Source organism: Arvicola amphibius, chromosome 2 (genome assembly GCF_903992535.2).
Source record: "Arvicola amphibius chromosome 2, mArvAmp1.2, whole genome shotgun sequence".
NCBI classification, from domain to species: domain Eukaryota; kingdom Metazoa; phylum Chordata; class Mammalia; order Rodentia; family Cricetidae; genus Arvicola; species Arvicola amphibius.
The window spans coordinates 8,945,609-8,962,913 of NC_052048.2; the positions used below are offsets into that span (position 1 = coordinate 8,945,609).

Consider the following 17,305-nt stretch of genomic DNA (forward strand, 5'->3'; position numbering starts at 1 on the left):
TTCTAACAGTTTCTCCTAATTAAAAAAAAATAAATGTGAAAATAGAATTAGCTCTCTCTCTCTTTCTGTCGTGTGTGTGTGTGTGTGTGTGTGTGTGTGTGTGTGTGTGTGTAACATTCCTTTCTCTATCCTAGAAGTTAGCTCTGCTATGGATTCTGTGTCTATTTTGTTAGTGTTAGTCCTTGTGGTAATGTGAATGAAAAGTGTTACCCATAGACCCAGACATTTGAACATTTGGTCTCCAGTTTGAGGAGTTGGTTAAAGTTATAAGGAGGTACAGCCTTGCCTGAGGAAGTACTTCACTGGAAAGAGGTTTTGAGAATTGAAAGCTTGATTCTACTTCCAGTTCTCTCTCTGCTTTGTGTTTGTATTTGAAGATATAAGCTCTCATCTTCCTGCTCCTGACACCATACCTGCCACTTGCTGCCATGCCACTACCCAGCTAAGATAGACTCACCCTTCTGAAATCATAAACCAAAATAAACTCTTCTAAAAGTTCCCTTTGGGGATATTTTATAACAGCAACAGAAAGGTAAATAATGCAGTCCTGTTTTTATAAACACACATTCAATAAATACAGAAAACACTGTGCTGTTGAGAACGTTGGGAAACCCCAGTTAGCAGTCTTCTGGACATGACAAGAGCCTGCACTTATGAACTCATGGTTACTTGCATAAGTTCAAAGTAGCCAAAATTTCAGCGTGTATGACAGAAGGACTCAGGATTCCTAACTGAGGAGCTATTGACTGCTGGTGGGTGCTAGGGGAGAGACAATCAGTTTTCTTAAAAGTGAGGATGTTTGGGTGGACCATGCTTCAGTGGATGGTCCTATATCCATGAGTGTACAGGCAGCATAAATTGTACTCAATTTATATATATATATATATATATATATATATATATAATGTTTTATATAACACATATACACTCTATCTATACCTATAACCAATATTAAAATATTTAATATATCTATTTCAATATTCAATATATTCACTGAATAGTATTCATTATATATATTCCAGTGAACATATTGAATATTGAATATGGGATTAGTGAATCTGGGGGAAGTTGCATGCAGAAATGAGGGTATCTATGCATGAACATCTAAAAAACAGCAAAGGCCTCTCCAAACTTCATGGCCAGCAGACAAACAATCTGCAGTGGTAGCAGAAGGTGGGGGGTTGGGAATGGGAATAAGGTAGTTCAGCTCAACACAACTCAGTAACTGGTGTTGGTTCAAACACAGAGAGTCTGAGCCCCAAATAGTTTACTGTAGGCATATTTAAGCATAGCATAATTTGCTGAAAAGTTTCCTGGTGATAATTAACTCACTCTCACGTACACAACAAAGCTTAAAACATGACTACATTGAAACTCTTTGTAACATATACATGGCCTCTTCCATAAAGATGGGATCTATAGATTAAATGAGGAAAACAAGGTCAAGATAAGAGTCTGGGGGAGGATTTGGCATGATCTTGGCCACACAGATAGCACAAAGGTGATATAGAGATTTGCATTGGTATAAACCTTGGTTTATTGATACAAACTTAAGATCGATTTTATTTATAATTTAATTTATATGTGTATTTTAGCTCTTGATTAAGGTATTGTGTTTGCCCAGTTCATTTAAAAATGTAATGGATAATTAAGAAATATAGCTTAATAGAGAGTCATCTATAATAGTCAAACCTGTAATCGTGTTAGTTAGGTATTCTAGATGTACAGAGTATATATTTCAGATAGATAGGTATTCTTCAACTACTTCAAAGAACTACAGAATATGACATTTAAAAATGTTTCAAGAACTCAAGACTTTTCATGACAGTGAGACACTGATGTAGGTGTGTCTTCTATCTATCTGATGATTTCATTGGTTAATTAATAAAGAAACTGCTTGGCCTGATAGGTCAGAACATAGGTGGGTGGAGTAGACAGAACAGGATGCTGGGACTGAGGCAGATACCTCGGGAAATCACCATGCCTCTCCTCTCTGAGAGGAGAATCACCATGAAGCCAGCCACCAGGTCAGACATGCTGAATCTTTTCCAGTAAGCTACCACCTTGTGGTGCTACACACATTACTAAATATGGGTTAAAGCAAGATGTGAGAATTAGCTAATAAGAGGCTGAAACTAATGGGCCAGGCGGTGTTTAAATGAATACAGTTTGTGTAATGTTATTTCTGGGGCTAAGCTAGCTATGTAGGAGCCAGGCGGGATGAAAAGCAGGCCTGCCCACAACTCCTTCTACAAGACACATCTGTTCCTGACAGCACCAAGATACTTCAAGAGGATGATGGGCATCGAAGAGGCTCCTTACGAAGTTTGCTAGCTATTTGGGCAAGAAACTGCTCTTGCCTGGACTGCTTGATGTTATGCTGGACCTGCAGGACCCACAGAAAAATGACTGCTAAACTTGCCTAAAAGTGAGAAGGGGCCTTTGGGGTTTCTGCTTCATGAAAGAGTCTGCCAGATACACTCAGGACACAGAAGAAAGTGACAGACAAACTGCCAACATAGGCAGAACTGTCTTTGAAATTTCCTGCTTTGTGGAAAAGTCTACTAGATACTATGGGCCTGTAGGCTGAAGATGGATGCCCCAATGGTACAGAAGAGCTTTGGGTGACTATCCAGGCAGCAAGATATCTCTATCATTTCTAGAGTTTTGGAAGTCGCTTACAATGCACATCCTGTTTACGTGGGTAATATATCCTTCTGAAGTGTTTGATGAAGTTGAATAATTTATAATTATAGTTATAGTTTTCCTTAGTTATAACAAAAGGTAAGTAAATATAAATGTTGTAACTTTAATTCTTCCTTGATACCTATTTTGTTACATGTAATTTTACTATGTTAAAGATAAAACCTTTTTTATTTAAACAGAAAATGGAGGTGATGTGGGATTCCCCTCTGTATGCTGTGCATACCATGGATTAATAAAGAAACTGGCTTGGCCTGATAGGATAGAACAGACTTAGACAGGGAAAACTAAACTGAATACTGGGTGAAGGAAGACAGAGTCATGAGAGAAGCCATGGAGCCACCTCAGGAAACAGACATGTTGGACTAACCTTGCCGGTAGGCCACGAGCCTCATGATAAAATATAAAATAATGAAAATGAGTTAAATGAATATGTAAGAGTAAGCCAATAAGAAGTTAGGGCTAATAAGCCAAGCACTGATTTAACTAATACAGTTTCCGTGTGGTTATTTCGGGTCTGAGATGCTGGACAGTCGGGAAATGAACAAGTGGCCCTCCTTACAACGCAAAGGTCATCAGGCTATTAACCAGTTCTGCTCCTAAACGTCTGGGCAGAAAACAGGTTATATATCTATCTTTGAAGAGATCCCTGTGTGTTTAACATTTCTGGTTTGCCTAGTGCTTATCTGTGAGCCCAAGGAATCTGTGCCTCCCACAAAAACTAGTAAAAATTTTAAGTGTTTTAAAACTATCCCAGGATTCTCCTCAGGGCTTCAGATCTTCTGCAAGTGCAGTGCTCTACCCACTGAGAAATCTCCTTAGTCCTAATTTTCTGTTAGAAACATCTCTCTCTAAGTAATATTCTTAATTTTCTTCTATGAAAAACAGGTTTCAATTTGAAAATTTTAAAAACCTCATTCATGACTCCATTGTGGGAGAGATCAAGAGCCTGGATGCAATGTTGTATGATGTTGAATAATGAGGACCAGGCACATCTTCAAAGACAAGGACTCTTGTTCAAATTCCTGGGAAGAGGTTTGGGTTTATTTGATTGTTATTTTCCTCTTTTTCTGGTTAAACCTTGTCTTTCATAATATATAAAAACTTGATTAGAAATGTACTGTTCCAATATGTGAAAACTGAAACAATTAAATGGTAACATTATAAGTATTAAGAAAACATTTGGGGGAATTGGGGGCTTAATATACAGTTTTAAAAACAGAATGAAAATAACACAAGAAAGAAAAACCTAAAAACTGAGCTTAATTAAAATGATGATCATGACCACCATCAAAATTAAAAGGTCATACATCAAATCAGATAGGGAAGAACTAAAAGGAATAGAGAGAGGGGAAATCATATTGATGATAATATATGAGAAAAGAATCTGTGATTTTAAAAAAAGGAAAATTAAAAGGCAAGGTAAAGTATATGAGAAATACTTGGAATACATGCATTCCATGAAGAAAAATATACAGTTGCCAGAAGTTACCAAGTGTAAGACTGGGAAGCAAAATAAAAAAGCAGCATGGGTAAATGGCCTATGCAGACATATGCAACATAAACAGTCATCAGGTAAATGATGTCACAGTGTAAGGCTGACAACAGCAAGGTCTGGTAAAAATGTGGGGAGATTAGCATGCACCCACACATCCAGTGCATGTATAAATGTGCTCTGCCATGTTGTTTCTCAGCAACATTACTGTCTATCATAGACTGTCTGTGCTCTAGTATTTGCATTCCAGTATCTATTCAAAGAAAATGAATAAACCCGTAGAATGATCATGGCTGTGTGATCTCCAGTAGCCAAAACGCTATGGGCACTAAAGTTAATAAATATAAATAATTCATGGTATATTGGTGTTACAGACTATACCATGGTAATGAAAAAGAACCAGCCATGAGTATTTAGAACCGTGAACAAATCTAAACATCAATTATCCAATTTGTGTGAGGCTCAAGAACAAGAAAGACTGGCTTACTAAGATAAAGTTTATCACAGTTCTAGCCATTAGGGAAAGTCTGTGCTGGTAATAATGCTCTTGTGTAACAGAATGCTCTAGATGGTGGTTTGTCTACACATGAGCACACACACACTACACACAGGTGCATACACATATGCATAATTAGTTCAGTTAAACAAGAAACATCTGCAGACTTAACTGTTCATTGTAAAGTATATCCTATATATCCAAATTATATATGGAGTATATAAAACTACATATAAAATAAAAAGACTATCTCAAATGTTCATTGCTTATTTATTTGTTCTTCTTACACTCAATATACAACACTGACAGATATGGATGAAGTTATGGAGGGGAGATATTTCTGAAATAATTATTTTGTTTAACCAGAAAATAATAAAAGTGAGTTATTTTGAATCAATTAATATTGGAAATGAAAATATGTCAGTGATCCAATCTTCAAACTGCTAGAATGTTGGAGAATAGACCAAACAAGTCAGTCACTCACTGTAACATCTTCTAAGTGTTCGTTATTCAGAATTTGTTATAGGAAAATTTCATCTTCTAAGATATACTCAGCTTTCCTCTTCTCTTTTCAGGGATAAAAATATGGAGAATTTTAAAAATATTCTGTGAAGAAAGGCTGGAGAGATGGCTCTGAAGCCCAAGTGTGGTACCTAGAACACACATTGGATGGCTCAAAACTACTTCTAGCTTCAGCTCCAGGAGATTTGAAAGCCTTATTTGACCTCTGACCTACAGAGGCACATGCAGTTATGTGCACACATGAACACATCCACCCACCCACATACTTATCCACCCACACCCACACATCCCCATAACACAGCCATACCATACAAAATATTAATAAGAGAAATCATTTAACAATTCCTATGAAGAAGGAAGTTATTTTAGAGTCTCATATCTTAAAGGAATATGTCCCAAGAAACAGAATAAATGTAATGCCTCAAAATGGTGATTTTTTTAAATGAAATATTCCTGGAGAGAAGGAGCCAGTTCATGTTTTAAGTTCCTAATTTTATACAGGGTATAACTCTGTGTTTAATCATTTTATATTTCTTTTACTTTCTTATTCTTGTTTTGGTCCTTGAGTGGTGTTCTTGTTACTGGCTACATTAAAATGCTATAAATACAATCCCTTCAAACAACATAGTCTCTAGAAATCAAAAACATCCCCCAACTCTGCGTTGTGCATGGAAAACACAGTTATACTATCTAAATGCCTGCTGCATGCAATCCCAGACACCATGCATGCAATATTGTCAATATTATAAGGTATCAATAAAGACTAAAACACAGGTGTCCAATATTAGCAATAATCTAAAGATAAAAAATCCATGCTATATTCACTTTTTTGTATTTCTTAAAGGACTGTGGGAAATTCTCTCACATCCAAATAGTCACAGTTACACACCCACCATGTATACATACTTACCCTACTAGAGTTTTTAAAAACATATTCTTTTACTTTATCTAAAATAGCATAATTATTTTACATTAAAAACTGTAGCAATATAGTATTACTAAGAATTGGAAGATGGTTTCTATGGGAACACATAACAGACAGGAGGGCATACCAATGACAAAGTTGGTCTTGGAGGATGATTGCCCATACTGCTGCTCAATGTACTTTGGTTTATATGTCACCATACCGAATAGAGAATTGAACTGAACAGTGCTTGCACACAGGTATAAGATGTATACTGGATTTCTAATAAGAGTCTTCAGGGATGGAAGAAAATCTGTAAGACAAAAACAGTATGATGTCCATGAAACGAGGGTCTCAAATGGTCAACACTGCAACCTTCAGGGCTGCAGTCTGCCCAGGGTTGGGTCTAGGCACACACGCACACTCCTCTGGAATACTATATAGGACCTATGAGTGATACAGGGACAGATGTGTCAGTGACAAGAGGGCAGAACATTTCTCCTCATCCTCCTTCTAGGAGCCCCAGGTTGGACACCAAGAACCACCAGTGTAAGTTTCTTTCTCCCAACACAGTTCACTGCTGTCTCCTTTAGTCAACACACCTTGGCTTTGAAATGATCTTTCTCCCGTGATTCATGCAATGAACTTCAACAAGTTCAAGAATGTGTATAAAAATATATACAGGATGTCTCAAAAATAAAAAGATGGGTACAATTTTTCAGTCATCAACTTCCCTGAGGAGAACTCTGGAGAACAAGCCAGGCCTCTGAGGCCTGCCTCCCACTTACACCCTTGCTGACACACACGGTTTTATATATTGTTGGGGCTTGTGTATAAAAGGTTCTTAGACATAGAGTTACAGCCTCTTTTTTCTGTCCATTCAGTACACTGAGAAGCTACTATGGAGGAGAACAATGGTATTTGAGAGAGGGTGGAGCCACCTAAAAGGAAAACATGCAGGACTCTTTTTTATCCACCTGCATAACTTTTTCAATAAGAAAGACTTCCCCTCTCCATTTCTGCTTCCTGTAATGGTTTCTTAACTTTTCTTTCAGACAGGGGAGCCAAATGTTGTTATGCATACCTTTCCTCAAGTCCCACTAGGAAGACGGACATGAGCCCATGATCAAGGAGAATATGACTTACTTCTTGCCATTTCCATGATTTTTGTTTCTTCTCCAGGGGCCATTTGGTAGTTAATAGAGTCATCTATAATGAACTTGGACTTCTCCGATGAGGATCCAGAGTCCTCTATACTTTGGGATCTTGGTAGAGTCTTGGGTAAGCACCAGAAGGGAACAGCTGCAAGGAGACTTAGGAGCCCTGCTATTAGGTAACCAAGCCACCAGGCCCCAACCCACTGGGGATCCTTTGGAGTGATGGTTATGTGGTCTGAAAGACAGAGATTTGTTCAGTAGCAAGGTTTTCAAGATTAGGGTGTTGAAATGCATTGCTGCAGAAAATAAGTTCAAGCAACAACTCTAACACATCATAAATAATTACCTAACAGGGTCAGGAGGGTGACCTCAGAGCATGAGGATCAAATTTCAAATACCCATGAACACACACACACACACACACACACACACACAGAGAGAGAGAGAGAGAGAGAGAGAGAGAGAGAGAGAGAGAGAGAGAGAGACAAATATGTGTGTATATATGTATATGTGTATAGGTGGATGGAGGATGGATGGATGGATGGATGGATGGATGGATGGAAGGATGGATGGATGCCAGGTGGGTCTAGATGCCAATCTTTTTTCCAGACTCCAGGGTAGAAACAGGAGAGTCACAGAGCAAGCTGAAGAGTCACACTAGCTATATCAGTGATCTCTGGGTTTGACTGAAAGACCCTGCCTCAAAGAACAAGGTAGAAAAATTTATGATGATTTCCTAGCATTAACTAAGGCCTCCACATGTATGACCATCCATGTGCAATGCTCCCACACATGTATACCCAGGACACATGTATATATACATGGAAATAGAAAACATCTAATAGTTCATACATGGCACACACATACACACACACACACACACACACACACACACAATCTCAAGGAAAGGCATTCCTGCGGTGTTCCTGGAGGACTTTAGTTTCTCTGTTTGAATTGTAGGTTAAGAAGTCAGAGACTAAAGACTGTGAGAGGCTTGTGACTTTACACTGTGCTCTGGGTCTGTGCCTTGAGCACAAGGGAGAGAACAGGGTGTGAAACACCCTATAGCCAGCTGTTCCTTCAGAAGCGCTTGCATCTGATTTGCTTATTAAATTCTAAGATTGTCCACAAAGAATAATGGCTGCCAGCCTCCAGAATAATTGCCTAGTTGGGGAAACATGGCATGGGAGTCTAAGACTAGGAGAAGGGGAAGTGTGGTCACTAAAGACTTTTGCTTCTATGTGTTTGCTTTATCGGTTGATGTCACTATAACAAATGTTGACACATCTGAGACCAGTGAGAGCCAGCAGGAGTCACAGTTTTGAGCCTGAACTGTGGTAGCTGCATTTGAACTGGCAGTTACAGAAGAGGATCTGCCTTAAAAACAGACCACAATTCACCCTGTTCTAACCACTACCTGTTTATCCTTCTGTACCCATTAATACCTGCATCACACAACACCTGTGTACCTGAGTTCCATCCCAGGATCCACCTGGTGAAAGGTGAGAACTGATTTGCACAAGTTGTCAACTGATCTTCACAAGTGCATCATGGCATGCACATACAAACAAAAGTGTAATTAGATAGGTAGGTAGAAAGATAGATGATAGATGATAGATAGATAGATAGATAGATAGATAGATAGATAGATAGATAGATAGATAGATAGATGATAGATAGATAGATAGATAGATGATAGATAGATAGATAGATGATAGATAGATGATATATAGATAGAAAAAATAAATAGACCTACTTACCTAGATTCACAAAGCCAATATCAACATACAGTTTGGCACATAATGAACCCAAGAGGAAGCCAAAAATGGGTCCTATAATTGCCACTGTCTGCACACACCCTGCACAAAAAAAAGCAAACCAAATTAAAATAAAACATATTAATGGAGGGATAAGAGAAAAACAAGAATAACTGTCACTTTGATTTGTCTTAATAAATTAATAAAATGCTAAGCAGGAAATATAAATAAGATGAGATTGGTAGCTGCAAAATAAAACTTGGGCACCTCACCTGTGGTGGCACTGGCTAATTTTTCAATGCACCAGCTCAGGAAATAAGTCTTTCTCTATTTTGGGAGAAAATTATTACTTCTAACACATGAATCCACTCATGGAAATAACACCAGGACCACAACAAATTTAAATTCCAAACACGAAGCAAACTTTAGTCCTGACAGTTGTGTTGTCCACGGTTTAGGAATCCTAGCCCTTGAGCGATGGAGGAAGGAGCTAGGGACTACGTGAGATAAAAACAAACAAAGAAAACAACAATACTAATTTGTTAATCTTTATCAAATATTTATGGTCAGTAAAGCATAAATTCTGATTGACATTAAAATGGATTTTTTCATCTCGGTGATAAAGCATGCCCACTCATTTATGTGGAGCTTGTGAGGAAGCATTGTGGGGAGAGTGTTGTCTCAAGAAGTAGCTAAAAAAAGGAAGCCAATTTTGGGGCAAGTTTTTCTAGAAAGCTCACCAGAGGTCAGGGGTAGCCTGATGGATGACTGTAACAGGTTACCCAGAGCAGAGCGCCACCAGTAAGTAGAAAGGTCATCCTGCTCAGCCAAATGTCTCCCACATGCCATTCATTTCCCTACAGAACTCAAACACTCATATTCCTGGGGATTTTAAAAACATGAAGAGACATTCCCTGGCCTCATTTAGAACAGAAGAGAGAGTAAGACTGTGTGAACCTCTGAGAACCTCCAGAGGAAGGTAAATCTTAGACAGTGTCTGGATCCTTGCTCAGTGTATCCCATATAGTAAGTACCTCCTCAGCTCCTGAGTTATGCTTTGGTTTTCTAATAAAGTGAGAGTCTGCTCTTAAGTCTGTATTGGCATCTGCAGGATATCAGTGATTTCTGTGGTGTGTGCCCAGAAATACAATGATTCTTGGCAAAGTCTCTCATCCAATCTTGACTTTGTCCCTAAAGACTATGCATTCAAAAGATCAGCATTCCAAGAAACACAGTTGACACAATAGTCACGCCTGCAGCTCTAATTTTTGGCTAGATTCCAGAATGTGAGAGACACTCATTAAACAGTGCATAGACACATCTGACCTTCAGAGTTCACTTCTACTATTCAGTTTTGTGTGGAAGATTTTCCAGGCCATTCCCCCCCTCTTTTGTAGTCACAGATGAGTTCTGCAGTATTCTGGGACACAATCTACAGATGTGGTAGCCTTGAGCCTTGATTATTCTCTTTATATTTCTTTTTAATCATTTATACCCACTATCAAGGTTGCAGAATTCCTTCTTATCTCATATAGAAAAAAAAGACCCTTTAATTAATCGGGACTTTTATTATGCAAGGCGGTTTCTAGAACTGAAGAAACAATACACACAAACACCTATACACACTCACACACACAAAATGTTAAAAACAATCTCTGAACTCTGAAGCCCCCAAGATGCCTTCACAAGGTTCTATGCCATTACAGTCATGATCACAGCGATTTTCTTCTAGTCTAGTGTTCTCTTCCTTATGCAAAAGACAGCAACTCCACTGTTCAAATCCTCTGTGTATTTCAGACAAGTGTTAACCGAATGAAGGCACGAAGACTGAGTGCTAAGACCTTCCACACTAAGTTTGAAATAGACGGGAAGGGGGCAGACAGGCACCCCACTTCTCACACCGGATGAAGTGAACATTACCAATGTAGAAAGCAGCATTGTCTTCACTGGCAAAGTCATCGAGATAGGCGATGCCAAGGGGTTGGATGGGAGTTTCCCCTAATCCTCGCAGAAGATTTCCCAGGAAGACATAAACCCACATGGAGGAGCTGGCATCACCTTTGCATTCTATAAGAGAAGCAAAAAGAAGACTAGAGCGAGCTCACTATTGATGTGAAATGTTTATTCTACATTTCTAGGCTCGACTTTAAAACTGTGTTAGAAGGCAGAATCAAAATCTGCCACAGTGCTAAACTGGTAAGAGTTTGGAAGTGGCTGTGTTATTTTTCAGACTTCCATCTCTTCCACAGTTAAATCTGGAGGCCCCACTAAGAGATCCTCCCTTCTTCGGATCCCTTGAATTTAGTTGCTCTCTTTTTTCATTTTGAACCTATACAGACAAATTTGGCTTTCTCTACTCCAACCCCATTCAGCAGTTATTTGAGGCAAAACAGGCCCTGAACAAGTGCTTATCTACACCCACTTTAGTACAAATCGTGTCTCTTTTTAATCACAAGTATTTTTCATTGTTGTACAAGTTCTACCTGAAACTCAAGTGTTGATGTGGCTGACAGCTGCAGCACGGGGCTGTATTGCCTATAGTTCTTTGTGCTAGTAATCAACCACTTTTAGAATTCTCCAAACAAGTCATATAAAAGTTACACATCTCGTAGTTTTTAAGTCCATATCTTCTAACAAAAGGAACAGGTTTTGACAATATTTCTAGAGCTAAATCTAAAGTGATTTAAGGATGCATTAATAAATGCCATGCCAGAATCTGACCATAGGAGGCAGGGCAGTTATATCAGTCACATAAATGAAAAACTGCTTCACAGAGTTCTGGCACTGCCTCCGGTAATCACCACATCTAAATGTCCCCTGCCAAGAAGATGCTGGGCTGAGTGGTTCTTGGGTATTTACAACTGGAGGTTTCTCATCAACACTGGGAGGTGAAGCTATTTTTACCTAGGTGTGAAGAGGATAAAGAAGAAATTAAATATATCCATGGGAAAAATTTACATTTCTTATCTGACCCTTCAGATTGATGATTCTATTTGTGAAATTCATTTTATTCTCATTTCAAGACCCATCTTACAAGAAACCACTGGTAGATGCTCCTAGTCACCAGCAAGCCATTTGTGGCTTTTTCCATAATATTGAACCACTGGAATATTTTACTGGGATCATATCATACAGTTTTATACTCTATGAGCGGTTTATGTGTGTATGAGTGCTTGCAGTGTGCAGGCATGTGAACAGCAGTTGTGTGTGTCTGTCCCTGTGTACAAGCAAAGGCCAGAGTATATTGATACCTTTGTCCATCATTCTTAGTCTATTGCCTCAAGATAAAATCTCTCACTGAACCAAAAGTCCACTGTTTGAGCTGGGCTGGCTGGCTAGCGAACTTTAGGAACCCACCTACCTGTGTCCCCGAGTGTTGGGTTTACAGGCATGTGCAGACATGCCTAAAATTTTAAGTGGGTGCTGAGAATCTGAACTTAGGACCTCTTTCTTGCAAATCAACCACCCTTTCCCATTCAGCCATCTCCCCAGCACAATTGCAGGAATTTTTTATATTTTAATATTTTTAGTACTAATGCATTTCAGAAAAAAACTGAATAATAATAATAAACTAAAATATATAAAAGCTAAAACCTATTTATTTACACAAGTCAATTTTTAAAAATCATCTTACCGTCATTCATTTTGTTTGGTGATTTCCCTGTGGCTAAGCTTGGTGGCAGACTGCTGGACTCCAGGTGGCATGGAGAGATATTGGGAGTGAGGTTGGCAGAGGGAGAATACTTTTCAAATTTCTCATAGCTGTACCTGCATATAGAGAACATGTTTACCCTGTCAGGCTAACATCATACTAAAACACAGACTTGGTTTGCCACTCATGAGAAGGCAGGCTGGACTTTCCAGTTGGACTCATCAAACCAAACTTGCACTGAGCAGAGGCTTAGTGCATGACACATTGGAAGATGCTGCCTGCTTTGCATCATTCTTGGGCCATCTGTGATCCACTGACAGGAAAGAAAAGCAAGAATCATTTTAAGACTTATTTTAATAGAAGTTAGTGACTGCCCATCACCTGCTCACTTAGAGTAAGAGGTAGCTACCTACATTTGCTAGACAGAGAAAAATCAATATTGTAACAATGTGAGGCATTAGCACATCAGAATCAGACTTGGCAGGATGCTCACAGGGATTCCACATCAGACCAGCTCTGGAGAATGTGTAAAACGCATCACGGCTCTAGAGCCCTTTACCCAGAAGGAATTCTGTTTTTTCCCTCCAGGTAATGACTTTGACTACAGATTAACGGAGCCCCACCCCTCCACCCTGCACTCCCCACCACACCACGCACTTGCTAAACTCCGCTGAGCTAGCTCTGAACTGGCTGATGCCTACGCAGACTGGCCATGAACTTATGTGATCCTCCTACTCCAATCTCAGGAATAGCGGGTATTACAGGCCTGTGTCATCAGGTCCAAATAATGGTAGAAACCTTTTGCTTTTCTTTTTTCCATGCTGGAGGCCGAACCCATTTCCCCTGTGTACAGGACAGCACATTACTAGTAAGGTCCAGCCCCAGCCATGGCTGCCCTTAAGTTTAGGGTTTTAGTTCTCAACAGCTTTCAAATTGTGCCTAGAGCAGTCTTTACCGAGCATATGAAAATCTTGTATCCACTTCCTGCAATCTCATCCCAGGATGTTCATCAGTGTCAGTTTTTGAATTAGAGATCTCAGTTACAAACTACCATTATGAACTCTATATCTGGGTCTAGGCAGTCAGTAAAGGACCATCTGTGTAAGCATGAGATTCTGAATTCAGATCCCCAGCACCCAGTTAAGTGCCAGGTGCAGCAGTGGGCATATGTAACCCTATCACTGGGGAGGCAGGGCACATCACCAGAGCTCACTGGTCAGTCAATCTGTGAGAGTCCCCTTGTCTTTTCACAGTTCTTTCCTTAACTGTCTTCACTAGGTTGTTGTTCTTTATCATTCATGTGTGTGTGTGTGTGTGTGTGTGTGTGTGTGTGTGTGTGTGTCTGAGAATGTGTGGGTGTATGTATGCTAGTGTGCACACTTGTGCTCACGGGGAAGCCAGAAGAAGATGTGACATGCCTCTGAGCTGGAATTACAGGTGTTTAGGCAACATGCACCTTGTATAGCAAGTGTTCTTAAAGGTTTGGCCATCCTTCTCAGTCCTATTCTCTACAGATAATATCCCTATATGACATACCACAGCACTCTGCATGTGTGTATTGTTTTTTTTTTTTCTTACTCCTAAGATCCATAAGCTCAGGGAGTTCTTTTCATTCCCTTATCCACAGTGCCTAAAACAATGATCAGCATAGATGTATACTATAGCAATTCTCATATGTGTGGGTTGGTGAAGCTAAGAGAAAGAATGCCAAACCCAGCCAGCCAGAGCACCTTGTCATCTATGATTAATAACGTTTATGTAACACCAAGGTTATTTATTTGAAGAAGGCAGAACAAAAAGTTTGTTTATACAAAACAATGCATATTAAGGACGGGCTTTGTGGGAGCCTTGTCTGTTTGGATGCTCACCTTCCTGGACATGGGGGGAGTAGGGAGGACCTTGGACTTCCCATAGGGTAGGGAACCTTGACTGCACTTTGGCCTGGAGAGGGAGGGGGAGTGGGGGGAATGGAGGGAAGTGGGAGGAGGGTAGGAGGTGGAAATTTTTAATAATTATATATATGTATGTGTATATATATATATATACATATATATTAGTAAATAGGAGCTAAGAGGTATCTGAAGCATGAAGGTTAATGTGATTGATCAAGAAGGTATAATAGCAGTGTGAGGGAGACTGTGTATCTTCTTTACGTTTTACTAGCACAGAGAAAAAAAAAATCTTGTTACTCAGCCGGGCAGTGGTGGCAGACGCCTTTAATCCCAGCACTCGGGAGGCAGAGGCAGGCGGATCTCTGTGAGTTCGAGGCCAGCCTAGTCTACAAGAGCTAGCTCCAGGACAGGCTCAAAAAAAAAAAAAAAAAAAAAAAAAAAAAAAAAAAAAAAAAAAAAAAAAAAAGCTGCAGAGAAACCCTGTCTCGAAAAACCAAAAAAGAAAAAAAAGAAAAAAAAATCTTGTTACTCATCCGTAAACAAATGGAAAGATAATTTATCACATAATACTAAGTAAAAGAAATTGTTTTGGAAAAAACAATGCATATTTACAAAAAAAAAAAAAAAAGCCCATGATCAGTGAGGAGTTTTGTGAAAAGCTGTAAAGAGTGTCTGGTGATGGGGTTGGAGACACGGGTCATGGTGGAGAGCACTAGCTGCTCTTGCAGAGGACCTGGGTACAATTCCCAGTACCCACATGGCAGTCCACAACCAACTGTTAAGTCCACCGTCCTCTCCTGGCCTCCATGGCATGACATGAACATTGTGTATGCACACTGTGTACAGAGACACGGGCAGGCAAAATACCCACATATATATTTTTTAAAATAAATGCTTATAACCCCAGAACTCGAGGCTGAGGCAGGAAGGCTGTGAATTCAATGCCATCTTGGGCAGTCTAGTAAAGTAAATATCTAAGTAACCAGAGCCATGTAGCAAGACATTTGCCGAATGAAAACAAGACAAATTATAATTTTAAAAAAATCCAGATGAGGAGATCTGCCATGGCAGGAAGGGTTAGGAAAAGACGGAGGCTTTGGACTTACTTCTCCATGAAGAACTGTGGCAGCGCCGTGAGCATTGTTCCGACTCCCATGACCAGGCAGCCTGCTCCGATGATTTTTGGTCTGTGAAGTTTGGAGCCAAAGTAACTAACAAATGTGATGACCAGGAGATTCCCTTTGGGGGAAAGAAGATGCATTCATGGTCTAGGAAACAGCAGAAGTGAACACATGGCGCGCCGGCGCACGCAGATTCAGTGCAGCTTCGCTCTAAGGAGAGACCACACACCCAGACTTCCCATCATGTCGCTTCCTCCCTGTGAGCTAAAATGTCTGCTGAAATCATCTCCAAGTTCATGACTTGAATCACCCCATTTTGTCAAACTATTCCACTTACCATCTCCCTACCACTTTGCTTTACCCAACCTGGCCATTTGTTTTTCTAAAAGCATTTTATCATAAATTAGAGACAGAAGGCTGGAAGGATGACTGCTTGGTGGAGAGAGTGTACTGATGTTGGAAGGCCAAGTTTGATATTCAGCAACATACTGGGTGGCTCACTGTTGCCTGTAACTCCAGCTTCACGGGTCAGATGCCCTCATCAGAACTCCAACAGCACTGGCATTCAAATGCACACACACACACACACACACACACACACACACACACGCACACAAAATTAAAAATCAAAAGTATATAGAAATTATAAAAGACTTCCTTTAGCTGATATTTTTAATTTTTATTGGTGATTTTGCAGAAAATTTTATTAATTTTCTTCATTCATTTATGCTTTGGATTAAAGCATCTATTAGTTTTCCAATTGTTTTTGTAATATATATCTTATATTATCTCTACAGCTGATAAAGAAAGGTTATACAAAGGCAAGACTATGCCTCACTTTAAATGAAATAAAATGTTAAACTCACTTTCATAAAATGCTAATTTATTTCACAAGACAGACATTTTAGAAATAAAAAATAATGTTGGTTTTAAAGTAAGAATTACATCATTTTAAAATAGTTCTAATGAAACATCATGAGTTACTTCGGTGTGTATGCATTTTTATGAATACATTCTTGTGTACGTGTGTGCGTGTGTGTGTGTGTGTGTGTGTGTGCATGAGCACTGGAATGCAATGGAGCTGGAGATCAATCTTGGGTGTCAGCCCTCAGATGCTATCTGCCTCGGTTCATAAGATTATGTCTCCTCTCATAGGCCCATGGCTCTCTGATTTAGGCTAGGTTGGTGGTCCAGCAAGCTGTAAGCTGTCTTTACCAATTCATTCTGCAATAACGAGAAAGGGTCCAATACCATGCCTGGATTTTTGTCGTTGTTGCTGTTTAATATGGATTCGGATATCAAACTCATGTTTACTTGACTCTTTACTAAATGAGTGAGCCATCTCCTAAGCTCAATAATTCAACGTGTTTTACAAGAAGATTTCTCAAGCTCTGTTATACACAGAATTCCTAGGAGGTGGTACAAAGGATGGTACAAAGCTGTTAAAAATGGAGACTGCTAGGCACTTCTAGTTTTCTGTTGCTCTGGAACACGGCCCAGTCAAAACACCTGCATTTGTAAGGTAAAGCACAACTGCAGTGGTGTGGGTCACACCAACAATACACCACGAGAAACACAGGTTAGGGGCGTCTTTTTAAAGACCTCT

At 39.5% G+C, this 17,305-nt stretch overlaps 1 protein-coding gene across 2 annotated transcripts in view; it reads right to left on the reverse strand.

Annotated features, from left to right (window-relative positions):
• The window catches only part of Slco1c1 (solute carrier organic anion transporter family member 1C1), a 38,351-nt gene that overhangs the window by 15,061 nt on the left and 5,985 nt on the right, over positions 1-17,305 (reverse strand). For both annotated transcript variants that reach the window (XM_038320278.1, XM_038320276.1), the window contains exons 3-8: positions 15,685-15,817; positions 12,669-12,802; positions 10,955-11,101; positions 9,038-9,136; positions 7,267-7,512; positions 6,269-6,433 (exon numbers count right to left, since the gene is read on the reverse strand). In XM_038320278.1, the coding sequence (XP_038176206.1) occupies positions 6,269-6,433; positions 7,267-7,512; positions 9,038-9,136; positions 10,955-11,101; positions 12,669-12,802; positions 15,685-15,817 (924 nt within the window). The remainder of the gene's footprint in view (positions 1-6,268; positions 6,434-7,266; positions 7,513-9,037; positions 9,137-10,954; positions 11,102-12,668; positions 12,803-15,684; positions 15,818-17,305) is intronic.